General features: G+C 45.5%; 3 protein-coding genes across 3 annotated transcripts in view; 1 reads left to right on the top strand and 2 right to left on the bottom strand.

Moving 5' to 3' along the window:
- Positions 1–17731, bottom strand: part of LOC306659734 (acyl-CoA desaturase 1-like) — a 182132-nt gene that overhangs the window by 50835 nt on the left and 113566 nt on the right. The window lies entirely within an intron of this gene.
- Positions 1–17731, bottom strand: part of PKD2L1 (polycystin 2 like 1, transient receptor potential cation channel) — a 261390-nt gene that overhangs the window by 236184 nt on the left and 7475 nt on the right. The window lies entirely within an intron of this gene.
- LOC306659657 (acyl-CoA desaturase 1-like) lies at positions 635–11297 on the top strand. The gene is made up of 6 exons (XM_079137320.1): positions 635–1173; positions 1663–1951; positions 5088–5218; positions 6448–6653; positions 8042–8274; positions 10776–11297. Exons 1-6 carry the CDS (start codon positions 1150–1152, stop codon positions 10973–10975), a joined length of 1083 nt encoding a protein of 360 aa, XP_078993446.1. The 5' UTR covers positions 635–1149; the 3' UTR covers positions 10976–11297.

Raw genomic sequence — 17731 nt, 5'->3', positions numbered from 1 at the left:
ACGCCACGATTCCAACCTGACAATCAGAAGGATCTCCAAACCATTCTGTACACCTTTTGGAGGCATGCGCATGGGAACCAGATTACCCATTGGTTCCTGGCGGTTGGGGTTCCCAGTGGTGTGCTCAGTGATGGAGCCAGGTTCTGGTATGCAGGCACATGTGTCTGCTCCAGGGCCAAAGTTCTGGATTGTCCCAGGTTAGCATATAAGAGTTGGGGGAGCCAGGCAGAGGGATTGTCTGCCCACCACGGGTTAGGATTGGAGGCGGGCTGCACCAGACATCTCTGCGTCAGTCTCCCAGGTGGGAGCCAAGTCTCCCCTCCCACGCGTCTGAGGAAAAGGGAAGACAGGATGGAGTTGTGTGTTGGGCGCCACGGTGGCCCCACTGTTTCCCGTGCAATTTCAGCAGTGCCCAACCATTCGCTGTGACCAATACTGGGCTCGTAATGCACCCCCAGTGCCGAACCAAACCCCTCCCTCTTCCAGAGAGAAACCTCCCTGACGCGCCCAAAGCCGCGGGGTGCCGGGGCAGAGGCCCAGGAGCGGGTGGAAGAGACACAGAGAAGGAGAAAAAGAGGGGAGGGGGACTAGGAGCTGGCGGCAGAGGCAACAGCAGATTGCGCCCAGCCAATGGTAACCGCAGGACGAGGTGGCACCAAATTCCCTTTGGCCAATGACAGGCCAGAGTTTACAAGAGCCTCATTAGCATTTAGCAGAGGCAGAGGCAGGGGCGGCGTGGTGTTGCTGTCTGCAGCATCCCAGAGCCTTGGCTGGGGTGGCTGCTCCTCTCGGTTCTTTGTCCCCTCCCCTCTCCCGCCCTCACCTCCACGCGGGGCTGCCTCAGTCAGGCAGCTCTGCGCACTTTGCCCCTTGTTGGCAGCGGATAAAAGGTGTCTGAGGAAATACCAGGCACGGTCACCCACTGCCAGCTCTACCCTTTAAATTCCGAGCCCCGGGAGCTCCGCGCACAGCGGGTCGGGCCTGCACAGCCGTCCAGCGTGCAACAGCAGAGAGGTGTTCCGAGCGCAGCTCCACCGATCGCCCCGCACAAGCCGGCCCGAGAACCGAAGTCCACCCTCAGTCTCCGCGGTGCCATATTCGCTCCGCAGCCTCAGCCCTGGAAGCGTGATCCCAGCACCCGAGAACCAGATGCCCGCCCACATGCTGCAGGAGGTGAGCGTCCCAGAGTGGCCCCAGCCCCGCGGCTCCGTTGGTGCGGATGGGGCTTGTAGGCGGCTGGTTAGTCGGGGAGAGAGTTAAGAGCTTCTGTGAGGAAAGGGCCATCTTTCCCGAGTTTCGCTGCTCTCAGCTGAGGTGTGGGTTTTAATCTGGAGGGTCGATTCATCAACTTTTGCTTCTTGAGCTTTAAAGAAAAATGCGGTCCTGCGGATGCCCTTGTACACGGGCTTCCTTTGTGTGTTGGTATGTTTCCCCCTCCCTCCTTCTGCCGCTTTACCTTGAGGTTTCACTCCCAATCTATCTGCACATTTTCCGGAAGCTTCCCCCGTTGCATCTCGGCTTACTGACCACGTTCTTGTAACCTGGGCCCTGGGGAAGTGTCTGTGCCGTTCCTGCACATTTACCCCAACTCAATTAGAAAAGAAAGTCTCTCGAGGCCCCAGTCCCTCCTCTCTCCTGACTCTCCACTTCCTGGCCTTCTAGATCTCCAGCTCCTACACCACCACTACCACCACCACCATCACAGCGCCTCCCAATGGGAGCCTGCAGAACGGAGGAGAGAAGTTGGAGAAGACCCCTCTCTACTTGGCAGAAGACATCCGCCCTGAAATAAAAGACGACATATATGACCCCAGCTATCAGGATGCAGAGGGCCCCAGGCCCAAGCTTGAGTATGTCTGGAGAAACATCATCCTCATGGGTCTACTGCACTTGGGAGCCCTGTATGGGGTCACACTGGTTCCCACCTGCAAGTTCTACACTTTGCTCTGTGGTAAGGAGATTCCCTTGTCCAGAATGAGCACCTAAATTTTCATTGCACTTTAATATGGTAGAGTGTTAACACAGAGCAGTGGCCCCTATTCCTTCCAGGATTAGCCAGCTATGTGTGTTTGGTTGCCTGAAAGACTAACTGGGCTGGGAGTAGAGTCTCATAGGATTAGGATGCAGGAGTGTCCATCCTTAACTTGGGTGCTGGGAGTGAACCCTGCAACCAGGCACTACAGGATTTGAAGTGAGGCTTGTAGCACAGAGGTGGCTGTCCCTAAAAGAAAGTTGAGTGATTGATTTACTTGTCTGCCTGTCCCCACCATGAATGCTTCAAGAAAATCAAGGATACTATCTGGGCAACATGGGAACCTGATGCTAGACCAGAAGCTTCATGATCAACATGTTGAACAAAGTCAGGTGTCAAAGCATGGGCAAACTGCTCAGGAGGAGAGATCACGGAAAAGGGGTAAACACAAATCTCATCCACAAAATGATTTTCATCTTGATCCCTTGGCCAGACTGGGCTGGTTTGTCATAGAGGAAACATAACATGACCCAAGATGCACAGATTTGTTGCTCTGATACTCCAGGTAGTTCTCCTGGCTACTGTAAAGGCCAGTCAACATTATGTGCTTAGAAAGAAAGAACACTGAAGAAATGCTTCATGTTCCATTCTTCACCTCACCAGATCCTGCCCTTCTCCCCTGAGGCCTTGAAGGGCCACAGACCCAACACCTTCTAATACCAGCACCCCCCTGGCCTCTTCTCATGCCAGGCTGCTATAATGAGGGAGAGGGTCACCAGTTTCTCCCTCACTTGCTTTTAGCTCAGCTCTTTCAGGGATCCATGACTGGGGGCTGATACCTGGCCTGCCCCCTGGACCCACAAGTGTGCTTTGCAGGCAGATTCACCTCTGACCCTGAAGCCTGAGTTGGGAAGGAGGAGCAGGGAGCTCTAGAGACCCAGGGGCCCAACTGCTGCTCTCTCAAGGGTGGAGAGTCAGCATGTCCTCTCCAGAAGCCAATTAGAGGTTTTCTGGAATAAACTTAGGAGAGCTGTCTGGCAGCTCTCTTGCAGGGTAGTGGTGGAAGGGCTGGTTGGCCCTCTGAATCTTTTAGGTCTAATAGGTGGTAACATCTGGCCCCTTGAGCTTTTTCTTAGAGAATTTGCAAGGTGCCACAGGGAAATGCAACTGAGCACATCCCCTTTCTCGGGATTGCAGTTTTTCCTGGTACCAAATGGCGACAATACTTTTTAGAATAGGGAAGGTTCTATTCCTTAGGGCACTGTGTTACCCTGGTGTTTCTCCTGAACCAGCTATTTTGAGAGACATCTGTCTGTAGACTGTAAAAGAACCCTCAGGGCAGAGCTAAAAAGATAGCTCTAACAACACTGAGGGTTGAAGGGCAAAGCTATTTCTCAGGACCTGTGGGATGTTGCTAACCATCAACGAGGACACCGACAGTCCTTGGGAGAAAATAGATCTAACCGATTGAGCCTTCTATTTGATAGACGGTAAGTGTGGATAGAATGGGCACCACAATACCTGGGGGTCTTGTCCTCATTCCCCGGTTATGACATGCGCTTTCGATGCCAATGTCCCAGGGCCATCTGCGTCCCAGATATTTCCTTGCCTCTCAGCTGAGTGCTTCTGCTTTGCCTGAAGCCCTTTCTTTTCTCCTGCTGATGCAGGGCTCTGGCTCCACTGTGGTTTTTCCAGGTATGGGTAGAGATCAAATCTCAATCACCACATGGCCAGAAGCCACACATCAGCTGGGGCCTTAAGTCCAGGGTAGAGAGAATGTGGACAGCACTTTTCTTGGACAGTCACTGTCTATATAGGGATCTGGAAGGGGACAGGTTGGCGGGAGGGGGGGCGGGGGGGTGCTGTTTAAGCAAACTGTTATCTTCAGCTCCAGAACATAGGACAGTTCGTTACAATGTGTCCTGTGTTCAACCACAGCTATGTTCTTGGCCCCCTAGGATCCATTGTTTCCAGCTGGCTCCTAGGAATGAAAAATTGTTAACAGTTTCTCCCAAGGCCTGAGGCCCTGCCTCCTAGAGCTGCTGAACACAAGAAGAGATAGGTATACCCATTGCCCCCTTCCCCAGTAGAGATCTGGTGCCCCTGATTCTGCAGGCCTAGAAGAAGCTGAGGCAGCTTTGACTATCTCTCAGTGATGTCTAGAATTAGTATTGACGGGGTTCAGGGGCTTGGCAAAGGAGAGACGGGAACAGATCTTGCAGGGTGGATAGTAAAGGTGGAATAAGAACTTGTCGCACAAAACCTAAATTCAAACCAAGGCTCCCATTTACCTGGCTGTGTGACCCTTGTTAAGCAGGAATCTCTAAGGCATCTATTTCCCCACCTACAACACTCAGTGTTAAGAGTACTAGCCCCTTTTAAGGTGAATATAAGAATATTGATAATATTAACATCCTTGGTACAGACTGAGTCACACTGCAAATATGTGCAGGGTTGATTTTCCCTATTGGGCCACATTGCTTGATACAATATTGAAATGTTTTTGTATCAATTGTTAAATAGCCATAGTGCTGCATGTCCTGAATGTCCCCTGCACCATAGAGCTCCTGTAGTTGATCAGTGCCCAGATCTGCTCTGACCGCTGTTTTGTCTATTTGATTTTTTTTTTTTTTTTTCCAGTGCTGGGGATTGAACCCAGGGCCTTGTGCTTGCAAGGCAAGCACTCTACCAATTGAGCTATGTCTCCAGCCCCTGACCGCTATTTTGGAAAATCATTTGCTCATGGTTCCTAAGCTCTATGGAAATATTTTGAGGCACTGAACACCTTAGAGAAGGTCAGTTCAAGGTCAAACCAGATGGGTCCTTGTACAGACAATGACAGTGACACAGTGGTGAGAGTTTTATTCCTCCCTTGCCATCCTGCCTTCTTAGTTCCCAGGAGTCCTTCACTTGTCTCCATTCCTAGTAGAGAGACAGGAGGGTGATGGTAGCTTTTCAGGAGATAATGGTGACAAGGCAGCCTTATGGTTCAGGCAAGACAAATACAACCCAAAGCCTAAAGAACACATGTCTCTGGCATAAGGAGAGTTACTTTGATATGCTTTCCCTATGGAACTTGCCTGTTGGTGACTCCCCCACTGTCTTGTCCTGGCAGCATATTTGTGCTATTTAGTCAGTGTCCTGGGCATCACAGCAGGAGCTCATCGCCTGTGGAGCCACCGAACTTACAAAGCGCGGCTGCCCCTCCGGCTCTTCCTGATCATTGCCGACACGATGGCGTTCCAGGTGAGAAGCCGATACTGCTCAGTTCTTATGTCACCACCTTGTCAATGGCCCAGGGTGTCATGGAGGGGATCAGTGCCCAGAGCAGAGCCCCAGCAGGATAGCCATTGCCCTTTCCTGTCATGTGGTCATCTCAAGTATAGGCTCCATGCTTGGCTGCAGCAGACATGGAATACTTTGGAGTCACGAGGAAGGAAAATAGGGATTAAATAGGAAAGGCTCTGAAGGTATAGGATTATTACCAAGGTACATGTGTTCTCATAAATTTTGGGTGTTGTGGTCCTTCATCATAAAGGGCCATGTCACATAAGTCATGCACTGAGCCTGGTTCCCTGGGCAGACAGTGGACAATAAACTCACACTTTAAGGAGATTATCTTTGAACCCTACCACATTGTCTTTGAGATTGATGTCTAAGAGACTCAGGAACTCTGTTGTTTCAGGCAGGAGAAACAAACACTTCTGTAGCATTGCTTTGTACTGGGCACTGTACTATGTGCACTTGACATAAACTAACTCCTTAAGTCCTCACAAATATCTTAGAAGGTAGGTCCTATTATTATCTCCCTTTTACAGGTGAGGAAACTGAGTCACTGAGGTTGGATTGGCCAACCTTATAGTCTTTTCTGGGGCTGCTATGCTGGCTAGATCAACTACTGAGAATGATTGAGCCACATGTTTATAGAAGAGGGAAGGGAATTGAGGAAGGGGGAGTCTCCTCACTGTGATGTTATAGCAATGGCACAGGATAGCTTGTGTGGGGTTTAACTTATATCAGGAGGAAAATAAAACCATGTTAGTCCCCTCTGTTTGGCAATATGTGAGGTGCTTATCACAATTGCTAACCATCTCTGCCCTAGTCCCCTATAGTTTGAGGCTCCTGGTGTTGTCTGTGAGGGGCACGGGGAGGAAGAGACATGTAGGCACATTTTTGAAGGGATAGAAGGAGTCCCAGAAAATTCCAGAGGTCTTTGAAATGTAGTCGTGGTCAGGGTCATGAGCTCTCACTTGTGAAGGCCTTAGGACAGAGTTCCCCATATCTTTATCCACATACCAGGACCCTAGATCCAAGACCGCTGCCTCATACTCTCCCTGCCTTCATTGGAGCCAGACTCTTGGGGACTTTGTGAGCTTGGACTGACAGCCATGGGCCCTTACAGACATCCAGGCATGGGACTTCTCCCAGGAGGGCGTCCCTCCTCAGGCCTGCGTTCCTCTTCTCTGTCCCTCCAGAACGATGTTTATGAGTGGGCTCGAGATCACCGCACCCACCACAAGTTCTCAGAAACAGATGCTGACCCTCACAATTCCCGCCGAGGCTTCTTCTTCTCTCACGTGGGTTGGCTGCTTGTGCGCAAACACCCAGCTGTCAAAGAGAAGGGCGGAACGCTGGACCTGTCTGACCTAAGAGCCGAGAAGCTGGTGATGTTCCAGAGGAGGTGAGTGAAGGGAGGATGGAGCTGGGGATGTGGCCCTGGGCCCCCAGCTTTCACTTATAAGACAAAAGCTGAGGATTACTGGGCAATTAAGTTCAAAATCATTTTAAACTCTCATATTTAACATGCTACAAGCCCACAGCCATAGTTCATTGCTGTTACTTTCTCTCTGATCTTTTGCTGGGAGGGAGCTGCAGCATTGGGACTAGAACTCAGGGCCATAGCCAATTTTGTTCCACCATCCAGATGTGGAACACATATAAAAACTTATATAATATGATCATGTAATATGTAATGTGGTTTTATAAGATTATATTAATATCTTTTAATAGAATGATATATGCACACATATGTATAAGTTATAGATGATGATTTGCAATGTATTTTAATACACTGGGTCAATTTCATTGAAATATTCACAGAATTGAAAATTTGGGACTTAATGTGTTACTTGGACAAGGCAAGCATTCTACCTCTGAGTTACACCTTCAGACCCTCTCTGAGCTATCTTAATGAAGCCAATTAAATGCAACAAATGTTCACTCATAAAGGATAGTCAGGGACACAAGATGCAGATTTTATTCAGTGGGCAACAGAAAACCTCTAATCATCTCTTCTGCAGCAATGTGGCTTCAGAGGCTGCTCCCAAGGTGGGTGAAAGTAACCATTGATCCAGAGAGACAAGAGGAAGGGACACAGGTTTCACCATAGCAAGGAACATGCTGGGGGTGCAGTGGTAGCCATGGAAAAGACACAGGGATGTAAATGACATACAAGACAAAGATGTGACTGCTGAAGGGAGATAGGTGATGAGTTTTCTTGGAATGTCAGTAGCCTGGTCTGCATGAGAGTGAAGAGTGGGACAGGGCCTCCATAGGCACAGAGACCTTCAAGTAATCAAGGACACTCAGTACAGTTCCTGAGCAAAATGCAGAGCAAAGAGTTAGGGGTGGTGGCAGGTAATGAAGGCAAGCACCTTAGCATAGACTGTGTTAAAAACCCTGATGGGCAAATTAAAAGAGCCCTAAAGCAGATGAACAATAGCCGGGGCAGCTGAACTTAGCTGATAAGTTTGAGATTTGACCCTCACCTGTTTGACCAACATGGCCTTATGATCTTGTGAAAAATATCATTACATTTAGTCAGAAACAATTGCTGCTTCACTAGTCCCTAGTGGGTGATCCAAGTAATTTACATCCACATTGCCTCATATAAAGACTAAGAATATATGTGGGCAAAAATTTTCCCACCCTATTCCCTTATGCTGGTTTCTGCCACCCTATACCCATAGTGTGGGAAGAAGGATGCAGCTCAGCCCCGTGAGAGTGGACAGTCCAGGTAGGTGTGAGAGTTCTCTCTCCACTGAGTAAATGTGGGATCTCTCAATGTAGGTACTACAAGCCTGCTGTCCTGTTGATGTGCTTCATCCTGCCCACACTGGTGCCCTGGTTTTGTTGGGGTGAAACTTTTCTACACAGTTTGTGTGTTGCCACTTTCCTGCGATATGCCATAGTGCTCAATGTCACCTGGCTGGTGAACAGTGCTGCCCACCTCTACGGATACCGCCCCTATGACAAGAACATTGACTCTCGGGAGAACATCCTCGTTTCCCTGGGAGCTGTAGGTAAGTCACAGGATATCCAGTGGTCTGCTGATTAGGGTATTTGACTAGGACTGGAGGAATCCAAAGGAGTTGTTTTTATGATCATTATAACTCGGTTCTTACACTATTAAAACAAGGGGGCAGTGTTTTAGGAAACCTTTATGAGCACCAGGCAACAACTCTTGTATAAATGGAAAAGGTGAAAAATAAACTACTTCTGATTTTTAAGTTGAAAAATAATCTCTAAATGCCACTTGTATTGAGCCCCTCTGAGTTTTCCTTTTCTAGGCAGATAGTTTCATAAGAAGTTCCTGCTTCATGACCTGATATTGAATATTCTTGAATTTATTTGTCTCTATAGTTCCATTCCCAATTGCCAGGTAGGAAAAAAAGAGTTCTGCCATTTATCTTCACTGCTTACTGTCCTAAGTGAATGTAGCCTTTGACTGAGGCCTCAGGTTGGTTTTTTTTTTTTTGCTCTCCAGGATCAGAGCTGTTCTTCATCTAGTAGCACCTTGGCAGCCATCCTGCTCACAAGTCTAAGCTCATCGCTACGTAACACTTGTATTTTCTCAATACCTTCCTCCATACTCTCAACCCAGGTCATATTTACTATCTTTATTGTGAGAGGTTCCCCCCATCTCTTTTTTATTTCCATACATCTCCACACTTCTTCCAGAACACTTCTAGCATTGTATATATTCTTACTTTGACCCATCTTTAAAATAAATCACCAATGCACTGTACAAATCTGAGATTTTCATAGAAATGGAATAGTCTAGACTGAGGTGTGTCCTGCATTGTAAATGGAACTCTAGTGAACTTCCACATCTCCAGCCTCTTTGTGACCCTCAGTTCAAACTAGTTTCCAACATCCTACTTTCTCCCATTTGTCATTTGCTTCTGCAAACCTACTCTTTTGTCCCTGTCCCATCCCATCCTTTACTCTCCTCCACCTCTTTCCTGCCATTCCAATCTTGTTGGTCTTGACTTACCTCCCCGACAGTCACATGTCATCCTCTCAGACAAAGCCGACCTTCCCCTAGAGCCTTTCTTCAGCTGTCTCTTTGCCCCAGTTGCTCCCCTTGACCCCTCCCCTTTTTCCATCCCTTGTCTGTGTGTGTCTGATTGCATTTTAAATCTGATAACTACAGGCGTGGTGGGTGAGTGCTCACTCAGAGTCTTGCTGTGGAGCCACTGGTGGAAGTGGCAATCCTGGGTCACCCTTAGCCCTGGCATTATGCCCACCCCCTTGACCAGTGCACACCATGGACAGCCCAGTATACAGAGGGATAGGTACCTTGAGATGCCCTGGTAGGAGTCAATTGCTTGGCAGAACTTCCTTCGCTTGCTTGCTATTCTTATCATTACTGCTCTATCTGGGAATGTTTTAACCTACAAAGCATTCAACAACCTCTCTTATCATGGCTGTTCTTTACCCAGACCTGATAAGGACCAGTATTGTTAGTGTTGGACGCTGTTGAGAAAGAAAAATCCTGCCAAGAGTTGGCAAACATTGTACCAATTACAGAAATTGTCCTCTATCCCAAATTTCTTTATTTTTCACTCCAGCACAGTGAAGTGCTCATCCCAGGAGTTCTCAGGATCTCAAAAGTTGAGGGGATCTCTCAGGTGTTTTCAGAGTGGTTCTGTTTCATCAATACTTCTCTCCCAGGGTCAAAACTCAGAGAAGCCAGAGCAACCTGTTGTGTCCTAGCTACTGCTGGGGGACCTCTGGTCACTGGCTGGGCCTTCTTTCTTCTCACTTTTGACTGGTGCCACCCATTTTATCACAACCTCCCGCTTTTATGGGGAGCACAAGTAAGGTGGAGAAAAGTGTGCTGCTTACTTGACTTTTTTTCATTTTCTTTTCTTTTTTTCTTTGTCTCTTTCTCTCTCTTTCTTTCTTTCTTTCTTTCTTTCTTTCTTTCTTTCTTTCTTTTTTACTGGGAATTGAACCTAAGGGTACTCTACTACGGAGCTATGTCACCACCCCTTTTAATATTTTATTTTGAGACAGGGTCTCAATAAATTACTGAGGTTAGCCTCGAACCTATGATCCTCCTGTCTCGGACTCTCAGATTGCTGAGATTATAGGCACACGCCACAGCACCTAACTACATCCTCACCTTCTTAAGAAGCACAGCCAGAATTCTTCCTCTGGATCCTCCCCAACACATGCACAAAGGCAAAGAGCCTGTGTGGTCTCAGGCCAGTATTTACTGAAGCTCTGGCATTTTAAAATGTAAAATCCTTTCTCAACAGAATGAGTTTCTCTCTCATCCTCTTACCTCCAAGAAAAACTTTCTCTCACAAAGGCTCCCAGACAGCCATGGGTGACCAGCACTCCTTGATTCATTGTTCAGATGCCTCTGAGGGCATCTATTTAAGTAGAAGTCACAGGGTTCATCCATTCAGTCAGCAACAGCAGCTTACCTCACCCTGCTGGGTAAGAGGTTGCAAAGATGAGGAGAACAGCAATCCACTGAGATCCTTAACTTCTCTCCTTGGTTTTGTTCCAGGCGAGGGCTTCCACAACTACCACCACACCTTCCCCTATGACTACTCTGCCAGTGAGTACCGCTGGCACATCAACTTCACCACGTTCTTCATCGACTGCATGGCTGCCCTCGGCCTGGCTTATGACCGGAAGAAAGTGTCCAAGGCCGCCGTCTTGGCCAGGATTAAAAGAACTGGAGATGGAAGCCATAAGAGTGCCTGAGTTTCGGGTTGTCCAGGTTCCTTTTGTAAAGCCACCTGGGCAGAGGTTTAATGTTCTGTTAATTAACTACTGAGTAATGCTACCCAGATGCTAAAGACGATGACCTTAACCCATTCCAGTACAGTATTCTTTTAAAATGCAAAAGCTTTGATAATTGTTTGAGGTAATACATATTTTAATTAGCTAGTTTTAACCATTCCACAATATTCATGCCTCCAAACATATTGTACATGATGAATACATACAATTTTATGTGTCAATTTTTTAAAATAATTAATAAATTTGAATATTCTAAAAAAGAGTATTGAAAGTGAGAAAATAACTATTAAGGCCATACACTTATTTTCTCTTATCGTCTCTCTTCTGTTTCTGTTGTACTTTGCTTTGTTTCTATTATCTTCCTTTCTAATCTTCCTCATAACCTCACAGGCAAACAACTGGTCAGCCATTGGTCTGTGTCCACCTTTCAAAGTCTAGACATTCTGGCATCTAAATGTAATGATCTTTGTCCCAGATAACTCTTCCCTAGTTCTCTCTTGAGCTTTGAGTAGGTGGCTCAAGCTAAAAGATATAAGAAACCTCTGGGACATCCCCTGCTAATTTAGTCCTGACTTTTCTAGATGGAGTAGAAAACTATTTTTATTTGGCATATGGCTTGTAAAGCAGGTAGATCATCAGGAGGACGAGTTGGCATGCAAGGCGTGATTAATAAGTAAGGATGGCGTGGAGATGGGAAAAGAGGGAAAAGGAAGCTCTTGCAGGGATCAGACCCTACCTAGCAAAGACACTGAGCCCCTCCACACAGCACTCTTCCATCTTTCCTTCCTGATTCTGAGTCACAGAGCTTGTTGATGTTAGAACCAAACAGCAAATCAATGGCTGAGGTAAGGAAGCATTTACTTAGTAGTTAAAGTGGCCTTTCCTGGGGAAGAATTATTTTTTGTCAATAGCAAAGAGATTTCTTATATCATAGAAGTTTTCAGTATGACTGTGTCAAAAATTGGTGAATGCAGCAGCTCACAGATTTTTAGATTCTGTAAGCTGCTCGTCCACTATTTTGGTCTTTCTGGTGTGCCATCCTCAGGATGTTCGTTGCTCTCTTCAGTGATAGGATTTCTATGGCATTTCCAAACATCCAAAAATGGAAGGACTTCATCAAGTGGAGTTGAGTCAAACAAACATATGTAATAAAATCGTTGGAACAGAAAAACATTTAGCTTAGAGCATTTCCCTTTGAAAAAGAAATGCTTAAGAAATTGGAGGAGTTTTGCCACCATCTTGATTTCCATTATGCTGGCAGTGACACTGGGTCAGAACATTCTTGAGCCATGAAGCTATTACCAAGAACCAGGTCCTTCTCAAGACTTTATTCCTTCAAATTTACCCCTGAAGTTAAAACCACTGCCATCCCCACAAGGGTCTCTCCACGTCTTTCGTTAGGACCTTGAGTTAACCAAGTTACCAAATGGTTTGGTTGATTGCATCTCTGAAAGTATGCTCCTGCATCAGACTTCCTGATTCGTTCATTAAAGCAGGCAACAGATATGAGGAGTCAACAATTTAAGGACTTCTCATTTACTGCATCTTGCATCCAGTTTGACTGCAAAAGGAAATTCATCGTTTAAGATAACCCATGGAACTGAAGCAGTTGGTGGTCAAGTAGGATTATAACCAGGGGAGATATGGCATACACTGGAATGCTTGATGTATGACATCCATATTCTAATGGAGTTCCTGCTCACTGTCACGACAGCACCAGCATTTCTTCCTTTAGCAGTAGCTACCCTTCAGTCTTGGCTAAGGGTTGACAAAGCTGTGACTATTCAGAATCCACAGCTTCATGTCATTGAAAATTTGCATGCTGCTGTTCACAAGAATGTCTTGGTTAATTTCTAATATTGTCCTAATAATGATGGGGAAAGTGGCATCAGAAGTGTACAGTATTATGTTCAGAATCATTTTGTAAGGATAAGAATGACTTTAACTGGGTTTGGTGCAAGTCACCCTGTCCTAAAGCAAGCTGCTGAACTCTCAATGTGAGGGTGGCATTGGTGTATGTTTTAGTCAGCTTATTGTGCTACCATGACCGAAAAGACCTAACATGAGCAATTAGGGGGGAAAAAGTTTATTTAAGGGCTCACATTCAGAGGTCTTAGTCCATAGATGGCCGATTCCATTCCTGAGGACCTGAGATGAGGAAGAACATCATGGCGGAAGTATGTGGCAGAGGAGAAGAACTCGGAACATGACACCAGGAAGCAGAGAGAGACTCTCTTCACCATAGACAAAATATGTACCCTAAAGTCACGCCCCCAGTGACCCATCTCCACCCAGTTAACCCCTATTAGCTTCATACGCTGATCAGGTTAATTAAGACTCTCATAAACTAATCATTTCACCTCTAAACCCTCTTTCTTGCAGGGCTGGGGATATAGCTCAGTTGGTAGAGTGCTTGTCTTGCAAGCACAAAGCCCTGGGTTCAATCCCCAGCACTGCAAAAATAAATAAATAAACCCTCTTGCATTGCCTCACACATGAGTTTTTGAGGGACACCTCACATGTGAACTGTAACAGTGTATCTGGTGTAAAGTCTAAATACTGTGGAGGTGAAATTCATGAATGGAATGGAGTCTTGTTTCTACTGCTGTTGTAGCAGAAAGTATTGCCATATGAAGTGCTGAAGCAAATGCTGGACCACATATCAAGAGGCATATCAATGCTACCAGTTTTCTATGCCAGGCTATTGCCAAAGGAAATCAGCTATTTAATGTTTCTTCTTTTAATAGCAGTAACTCAGATTCTGGACTCTGGGATTTATACTAACTTTCAGGCTGCAGCTGTTGGAGATGTTACCATGTAAAAACAATTACTCAAAGAAACTTTTCCAATGCAGATGCCCAAAGCTGCCAAGAACAAGTTAATACCCAGATATTCAGCGTCAGTAGTCACCTGAGAGTTTCTTCGATGAAGTCAGGTCCCAAGTTCTAGCTGCTGGTTCTTAGACACTGCTTTTCATCACCCTGCAGAAAATGACTGGTGATGCTGATGTCAAATGCTATAGAGACGTTTGTTCCTGGTCAGAAGTCAATGGCAAGAAGAGGGAATACCTTAGAGCAAGGCTGAACACAGTGGTGCACAGCTGTAATCCCAGCAACTCGGAAGGCTAAGGATCACAAGTTCAAGGCTAGCCTCAGCCTCAGTGACTTTGTGAAATCTGTCTTGAAATAAAAAAAAAAAAATTAAAATGACAGGGGATATAGCTAAGTGATAAAGCACTCTGTGTTCAATCCCCAATTAAAAACAAAAACAAAAACAACCAAACAAAAGAACGTCTTAAAGCATAAATGCAACTAATTTTTTCCCAACTGGGATAGTCATTAAAATGCTTTGCTTAAAAGTTAACAAAAGAAAAATTTGGAGGAGATGAATTCTACAAGCTGCCTACTTATCCCCCTGCTGACCAGAGATAGAAAGGTAGAGAGGCAGCCACTGTAGGCAGTTCTTAAGAGATCATTTTCCAAAGGAAGGGTTCTGATAACACACCCAGTGGGTTCCAAAGCTGCTGAGTAAGTGTCAGGCATGGTGGTGCACACCTGTAATCCCAGTGACTCAGCAGCCTGAGGCAGGAGGATGGCAAGTTCAAGGCCAGCCTCAGCAACTTAGAGAGACCCTATCTTAAAAAATAAAAAGGAGTGGGGATGTGGCTCAATGGTAAAGTATCCTTGAATTCAATCCGAGAGAGAGAGAGAGAGAGAGAGAGAGAGAGAGAGAGAGAGAGAGAGAGAAACCAAGTAAACAATGAAACAACTTCAGTGGCAGCTCCATTCATTAACCCTGATCGCTCCTTGGATTGAGTAAAAATGGCTTTTCTCCCCTTCCCTCATTCCTTCTGTGAGGATTTACAGTGATTTACAGTGATTTACTGATTTACAGTGTAGGACTGTCTGGTGGGGGTTGGTAGCAATGAATCTTTTACCCATCCTTATTCTGGATTCCTGGCTCCGCTCCAACTGTCCCCTTTGTTTTACCAATGTTCTTTGTTCCCTGACATTTTCTTTTCTCTGAACAGGCAGCCTCCTGTGTATATCCTGTGTATATTCAGGGCCATAAAGACTCACTGTCCAGACAGCTCCCTTTCCTGCAGACACAGAGCTTATAGGCACCAGCTCTGTGTCTTTAGTAAGTAGAGCTGACTGCCACTTTCCTGTGATCTCCAAATCCTGTCCACCTCTGCCCCTGAAAGCATCTTCCACACTGATGGCTCCAGACAAGGTGGACAAACACTTCTAAAAACATCCTGGACTCAAGAGGATCTCTCATGAGGCATGGCCAAGGCAGGTGCCCATGTGTTCCAGTGAACTGACCATGAAGTAAAACATGACTTGTCAGTCTCCTCTCTCTGGGTCAGAACAGAGAGCATGCTCAGTGCTCCCCTGCGGGTTCAGCAAAGCAACTTAGGCTGATCAGTGTTTGCAACTGACATTGCCCCCTTCTTCTTTAGGGGGAAGAAGAAGAAACCCAGCCTTCTGGGAAGTACAAGAAGCAGGGGAATGTTCTCAAGTGCCTCACATTGAAAGGAGGCCTCAACCTGAAGCCAGTGTCTGCTGGAAAGCTTGAGCTAAGATGTGGGATCTGAGATGCCATAAACTTTACTGAATATCTGTGTGTGTTTTCAGGACCCAGAAACTCTCCTGTCCCTCTTCCTTAGTCATTGATGCAGAAGCCTGGCTCTGCTCTATTGGGAGTGGGAATGTACAATACCAAATGCTGTCCACTATTGAGGCCCAGTGGTAGGAGGGAGCAGGTCTGTCTTCCTGTGTTAATTGTATAGAGGCTATAGTGATCAAACTTAACTAAGGCAGCCTTGTCTTTGAACTGTTCATTATGGTTGAAAACAAACTCATGGAATATCATGAGAAATTAAATCTACTGACCTGTGTGTCTATCCCTGGAAATGTCTCAGGTAGTTTTAATTCCATAGGTCTTCAGATTCCTACTTTATAATATATGAACAATGAACTCAACTTTCTCTTCTAGTATTGTTCCATAGATCTGATCTACACCATCTCCCTACGTGAGTAGGGACAGAGACCTCAGGGTGAGGTCCCCAGTGCATATATGGGTAGGTAGGTAGGGGCATTTGGGCTCAGTATTTTCAAGATTCTAAAGCTCAGTTCAAGTGACACATTAATGAGAAACTCTCATCTTATCAAGAGTTAATTACTGGGGCTGGGGTTGTGGCTCAGCAGTAGAGCGCATGTGAGGCACTGGGTTCAATTCTCAGCATCACATATAAAGTAAAATAAAGGTATTGTGTTCACTTACAATTAAAAAAATTGAATTTTTGCTAACAATTCTTGCTTTGTGGATGTGCTGACAACTGATTTGGGTGCCTTACCTTTTCTTTAATCCTTGTACACATGATCCTCCGGGCTCCTTCTCAGCAGTCTTTTATCCCTGAGAGCCTGAAGCAGTGCCCTGTATCCTTAGAAGTCTAGTTGGAGGGTTATCAGCACAGGGATTTGCAAGATTCCCTTCTGGATTTTGTTTTGGAGACTTCTCTTAGGCCTGTATTTATTAAGTGCACATTTTTTGGAGGGTGGAAGTAATTTGAATATGTTTAGTTATCATTATTAATTTTAATATGAAATAATAGTGGTAGCACTTAAAATGGAAAGTTTTCTCCTTGGTTTGCTAGTATTCTAAGGGTAGTCTGTGTATATGTAGCTCAAAAGGGTGAATCTAAAAGGTAAACAAAGCAAGGCAATCCTGTTACACTAGTGGGTAAAGTCTTGGCCTCTCCTAACACTGTACCACCAACTTGCTATGTGACCCTAACTTTTTTTTTTTTTTTTTTTTTTTTTGCGGTGCTGGGGTTCAAACCCAGGGCCTTGTGCTTGCACAGCAAGCACTCTACCAACTGAGCTATCTTCCCAGCCTGACCCTAACTTTTATAACAAACTCATTTCCCAGATAAACTCCATTCAGAGCCCTCTCGAGCTAATCAGCTCTTAAAAGTCTCACCTCTCAATTGGTTGCTTTCATATGTCCCAACACATGAACTTTGGGGGACACACTGAAATTACTGCACTGGTCAAGTTACTTAATAATAATGTACTCGCTTTATCTTCTGCTAAATGGGGTAATAATACAGACCTACTTCAGAGGGCAATTTGAGGTTCAACTAGAGTTTTTTTTTTTTTTTTTCTTTTTTTTTAATTTATTTTTATTGTAAACAAATGGGATACATGTTGTTTCAGTTTTACATGGAGTAACAGCATACCATTTGCATATTCATATATTTACATAGAGTAATGATGTTCGATTCATTCCGTTATTTTTTTCCTTCCCCCCCACCCCTCCCACTTCTCTTTTCCCTCTATACAGTCCCTCCTTCCTCCATTCTTGTCCCCCTCCCACCCCCCATTAAGTGTCATCATTCGCTTATCAGTGAGATCATTCCTCTTTTGGATTTTTGAGATTGGCTTATCTCACTTAACATGATATTCTCCAATTTCATCCATTTGCCTGCAAATGCCATAATTTTATTATTCTTTATAGCTGAGGAATATTCCATTGTATATATATACCATAGTTTCTTTATCCATTCACCAATTGAAGGGCATCTAGGTTGGTTCCATAGTCTGGCTATTGTGAATTGAGCAGCTATGAACATTGATGTGGCTGTATCTCTGTAGTATGCTGATTTTAAGTCCTTTGAGTATAGGCTGAGGAGTGGGATAGCTGGGTCAAATG

This window comes from Sciurus vulgaris (assembly GCF_902686455.1).
Source record: "Sciurus vulgaris genome assembly, chromosome: 4".
Classification (NCBI taxonomy): Eukaryota; Metazoa; Chordata; class Mammalia; order Rodentia; family Sciuridae; genus Sciurus; species Sciurus vulgaris.
Note: the sequence above shows the minus strand (reverse complement) of the source record. Positions and strands in the feature narration are given on the sequence as shown.

What these genes read in the sequence shown, in the direction of transcription:
- LOC306659657 (XM_079137320.1), top strand. Translation starts at nt 1,150, where the DNA reads ATGCCCGCCCACATGCTGCAGGAG. An exon ending in CCGCCCACATGCTGCAGGAG is followed by an intron (nt 1,174 to 1,662) that starts GTGAGCGTCCCA and finishes CTGGCCTTCTAG; the next exon opens with ATCTCCAGCTCCTACACCAC. An exon ending in CTGGTGATGTTCCAGAGGAG is followed by an intron (nt 6,654 to 8,041) that starts GTGAGTGAAGGG and finishes CTCTCAATGTAG; the next exon opens with GTACTACAAGCCTGCTGTCC.